The sequence below is a fragment of the Alosa pseudoharengus genome, unplaced genomic scaffold (genome assembly GCF_046254945.1).
Source record: "Alosa pseudoharengus isolate Yale_2024_CS ecotype anadromous, Long Island Sound unplaced genomic scaffold, YU_APseudo_1.1 YU_APseudo_1.1_scf_19, whole genome shotgun sequence".
Lineage (NCBI taxonomy): Eukaryota > Metazoa > Chordata > Actinopteri > Clupeiformes > Clupeidae > Alosa > Alosa pseudoharengus.
The window spans coordinates 31,030,601-31,035,600 of record NW_027468657.1 but is presented as its reverse complement, the minus strand read 5'-3'; the positions used below and the strand labels follow the sequence as shown (position 1 = coordinate 31,035,600).

Sequence of the window (5,000 nt, the reverse complement as noted above, 5' to 3'; positions counted from 1 at the left end):
CACGCCGGACACGCTTGGGGGGGGGGGGTGGGGGTTGCTGGGGGGGGTCTCTGGGTCTCTGGGCCAGGCTGTCTCATGATGAGGAAGAAGATTTTGGCCACATTCCTGTTCATGGATTAAGGCTAGTCCTATCTGAAATGGCTTTATTTTCAATGGACATCTCCATTGTAGTTCTTGTTTGGTCCATTAGAGGACTAGGCTTAGTCCACACATGGGGAAACTGGCCTCTCATGTCCATGTGCTAATGTAGTGGACTTCATTTACTTTTCTGCCCTCCATCCCTTTTACCGCTTTATAGACGCAGTTCTGATACCTTATTTATGTCTCATGTGCCATCTCTCTTCACCACGTTTTTCTTTTTTCCTCTCTCCCTCCCTCTCTCTCTCTCTCTCCCCCCCTCTCTCTCTCTTTCTCTCCCTCCCTCTCTCTCTTTCTCTCCCTCCCCCTTCTCTCTGTGTCTCTCCATCAGCCTCCGAACAAGAAGAAGAAGGAGACGGAGCGCTGCACGGCGCTGCAGGACAAGCTGCTGGAGGAGGAGAAGAAGCAGCTGGAGCACGTCCAGCGCGTGCTGCACCGGCTCAAGCTGGAGAAGGACAACTGGTTGCTCGCCAGTAAGTCTCCCGCTCTCCAGCTCGCCGAGAAACTAGACTCGCCGAGCCAAGATGGCCGCCGCTCTAAAGCGAGGCGGAAAGTCTTTTAGTCTCTAAGTGCTGATTGGCTTCTCTTCAAATATGAGGATGGGTGGTGACCCACTTTTTCTTGATTGTGCCCCCCCCCCCCTCTCTCTCCGTCACTCTTTATCTCTCTCCCCTTGGCGGTCTTCTCTCGTTTTCCACTCCACCTCTCCCTTTTCATTCCTCCTCTTTTTTTCTTCACTCTCCCCGGGTCCCTTGCGATCCTCCCCCCTTATCTTTCTCCCTTTTTAATTTTACTGCTCTCCCATCCTGCTCCCCCCTTCCTCCCATTCATCTCTCTCTCTCTCTCTCGCTCTCTCTCTCTCTCTCTCTCTCTCTCTCTCTCTCTCTCGCTCTCTCTTTCTCTCTTTCTCCCTCCCTCCTTCCTATTCTCACTCAATCGCTTACCCCAGAATCCACCAAGAACGAGACCATCACGAAGTTCCTGCAGCTCTGCCTGTTCCCCCGCTGTGTCTTCTCCGCCATCGACGCCGTCTACTGTGCCCGCTTCGTGGAGCTGGTGCACCAGCAGAAGGCCCCCAACTTCTGCACCCTGCTCTGCTACGACCGAGTGAGTGCCCCCACCCACACCACCCACTGTCCTTGTTCATTTATTATCTTTGCGGTGAAATTGCCATATGTATAATAGCTACATCCATAAATCAGCGGGAGTAATGAAGGCCGGTCTAGAGACATTTATCCGAGATGAAGTTGTCTGCGTTAGCCTAACTGTGTTTCTGATCACAGACTGAATGGTCATTAGAGGTATTCCACTCCAGTAGGACTCCAAACTCATTAGTCCAGGCCAGTGTGTATGAGTGCAAAGGGAGGGCTGGCCAGATGATGATGATGCTCTCTATGAGCAGTCGTCCAGTGCTACGCTGGTGTTTTTGGTCATCACGGGATATGCAAATGCCTCCCGATCCAGCCAATGACGGTAAACTGGTTACTTAATTTTGATGAAGTAATGAGGCCCTAACTTACGCAGATTCCACTGTGTGAATCGACGAGTAGTAGCGCTCTTCAAACAGACACACACACACACACACACACACACACATACACACAGACTCAAGACACTTACACACACCCCATAGCTTTGATTTGTTTATGAACTTTGCGATGTCACACTGTGTCTGAAAGTGTGAGGTGTTTTAATTGCGTGTGTTAAAGCGTCGTGGTGTGAAAGGCTATTAAACTTGATTGCGCTGTTTGATAGGATTTCTCCTAGGCTCATGATCGCTCGCTCTCTCTCCCTCCCTCCCTCCCTCGGCTTTGTCTCTTCTCCCATTTCCTCATGTTTTCCCTCATTACTTTCCTTCCCCATCTCTCCTCCCCAATCTCCCTCTCTGCCATTCTGTCCCTCCATCCCTCTCTCTCCCTCTTTCTCTCTCCCTCTCTCAGGTGTTCTCTGACATCATCTACACGGTGGCGAGCTGTACGGAGAACGAGTCTCGGCGCTACGGGCGCTTCCTGTGCTGCATGTTGGAAACGGTCACGCGCTGGCACAGCGACCGCACCATCTACGAGAAGGTACACGCACGCACGCACGCACACACACACACACACACACACACACACACACAAACAGTCTCTGACACACACACACACACACACACACACACACACACACACACACACACACACACACACACACACACAGTCTCTGACTCACACACACACACGCCAGCACACAGACACACTATTTTTCTGCAAAAAAAAGTTGATCACCCATTCAAACTCATCCAAAATACTCAGACACACACACATACGCACACACACACACACCACCTCGCTCTAGCCCATGCCAGCTCTAATCAGACACCTCTGCCAGCACACACACAGACCGACACGTAGCAGTTTGCACAAACACACAGTTTGCACACAGACTTCGGAACACAAGCTTAAAAACATACCTTTGCCAACGCATCAACATACCTTCGCCAACGCATCCACACACACACACACACACACAGACGTCAAAGCGTAGACTCATCTGACAGCGGAACGGGGAACAATAGCCCTTGATGAAGGCTCTGTTGCGTTGCGTAAGCAGCGTCTTGGCCCCGGTGCCTCCCACCCTCCCCTCTTAGCGCGCCTCTGCACGCCCCCTCTCCTCTCATCAGCGCTCTCCATGAAGCCTGTCCTGTGTCTAGTCACGCCGCGTCTCACTGCCCCCCCCCTCCTCTCTCTGGCTAGGAGTGCGGGAACTACCCGGGCTTCGTCACCATCTTCCGCGCCAGCGGCTTCGACGGCGGGAACAAGGCCGACCAGCTGGACTACGAGAACTTCCGCCACGTCGTCCACAAGTGGCACTACAAGCTCACCAAAGTGAGTGGTCATGAAGCACATAGACGCCCTGTCCAGTCCCCCCAATTTCAGTGTTATGTTATTGTATCACTCTTAACCCACTAGTGATCAGTAATTATATGTTGAACAGTAAGCTAATAATAATTTGGGTTCATTTGCATGTCTGCCAATTTATCATCTCTCTCTCTCTCTCTGCCCCCCATCCTTGTCTCCTTCTTTTTTCCCCTCTCCTCCTCTCTCAGGCCTCTGTGCACTGTCTGGAGACGGGCGAGTACACGCACATCCGCAACATCCTCATCGTGCTGACCAAGATCCTGCCCTTCTACCCCAAAGTGCTGAACCTGGGCCAAGCACTGGAGTGCCGCGTGCTCAAGATCTGCCAGGAGGAGAAGGAGAAGAGGCCCGACCTCTATGCCTTAGCCATGGGGTAACCACACCACACACCCGCCCTCTGGCCCACACACACACACACTTCTATTTAACCTCACACTGGGGATTAGGGTGGTGGGCTAAACCACACACTTACTCTGTGGTTAGTGTGTTTATGCTGGTAGTGTGTTTGCTTGTATGTGGGTCAGTTTTTGTGCATATATTAGTGTGTGTGTGTGACTGAGAAAGAGAATAAAAGAATGATGTGTGTGTGTGTGTGTTGAGGGTGATCTGAGTCTGCTTGGTATGCGTGTCTGAGTGTGAATGAGAAACAGAATGACCGTGTGTGTGTGTGTGTGTGTGTGTGTGTGTGTTGAGGGTGATCTGAGTGTGCTTGGAAAGTGTGTCCTTGTGCCAGAGTTGTGGTGGTGGTGCTGTCCTGCTCTGTGTCTGAGTGGCTGGCTTAGTGGCCTGTGATATGGAAGGCATTCTCCCGTCGGCCCCTGCTGACCATGAGAGCACCAGACTGACTCAAACGGCACCTCTCCCCTCCACCTACACAGCACAGGCCTGGAGGACGCAGACCTCTCTACTACAGCACAACCACCTTCCCCAGCCTCTCCGCTCTCCTGATGTCGGTCCTCCCTTGTTCTCTCATTCCTCTGTGAGGGTCTCTCTCTCTCTCTCTCTCTCTTTCCCCCTCTCTCCCTCTCTCTCTCTGTTCTCTCTGAGGCGCTGAAGCGTGTGCCCCCAGGTCTGTGTGATGGGATCTGTGGCGTTAAAGCCATTAGTCCAGAGGTGTGCCGGTGGGCCCCCAGAGGCCAGCTCAATCTTCCCGGGGACGGGCTGGACCGCCACCGGTGATTTCACCGCCGAGTCGAGAACCCTGTCCCGTCCTCGTCATGTCCCCCCTCTGTCTTTCTCTTCATCCCTTCTTCTCCTATCTTTCGCTGCTTGCTTGCTGTGTCTTTCTGTCAGATGTCTGTTCCTCCTTATTCCTCCCTCTCTCTTCATCTCCCATCAATTTCTCTCCTCATGCTCCCTCCCTCCCTCCCTCTCTCCCTCCCTCCCTCCCTCTCTCTCTGTGCTCTGTGCGGGTAATGCATCTGTGTGTGTGGCTGGCTGCTGATGTGGAGGCAGGATAAGGTCAGGGCTGCTGTAGAGGCCCCTCCTGGCCGCGCTTAATGAATACCATTAACTAGCATCGCCGGCTCTTGTAGCGAGCGCGCTGGCCTTTTGTCTGCTCATGATGAAGCCATCTTATCAGTTATCAATCTTAACAAGCCCCCCCCCCCCCCCCCCCAGACACTCCCTTCTACTGAGGAGGACCTCAGCAAACAAACCCTCTTCCCAACACCACAGCACTGGCCAATCAGCCTCCACCTACCCTGACCTCCACTGGGTGTTTGATGAGAACTCCAATCCCCCCGTGCCGTTGCGTTAGTTTCGGAGTGTGTGGGCAGGCTCATTCCAGAAGGCGCTAATTGTCATCGGCAGGCAAATTGGTTCCGGCGGCGTCTCCCGAGGAGATGAGTGCTCCGCCGGGGGCCGAGGTCGCCCCTCCGATGCCGTCTATTTTTGGAGCGGAGAAATCAGCGTGTGTTTGCCAGATTAGTGCGCCTTCACCTCCTCTCGCTCACATCTTGA

The 5,000-nt window shown here is 53.2% G+C and overlaps 1 protein-coding gene across 1 annotated transcript in view; it reads left to right on the top strand.

The window, feature by feature from the left end:
• Window positions 1-5,000, top strand: part of thoc2 (THO complex 2) — a 58,826-nt gene that overhangs the window by 34,140 nt on the left and 19,686 nt on the right. The window contains exons 24-28 of the mRNA XM_076292349.1: window positions 470-611; window positions 1,088-1,245; window positions 2,079-2,207; window positions 2,874-3,005; window positions 3,227-3,411. Coding sequence (XP_076148464.1) covers window positions 470-611; window positions 1,088-1,245; window positions 2,079-2,207; window positions 2,874-3,005; window positions 3,227-3,411 — 746 coding nt within the window. The remainder of the gene's footprint in view (window positions 1-469; window positions 612-1,087; window positions 1,246-2,078; window positions 2,208-2,873; window positions 3,006-3,226; window positions 3,412-5,000) is intronic.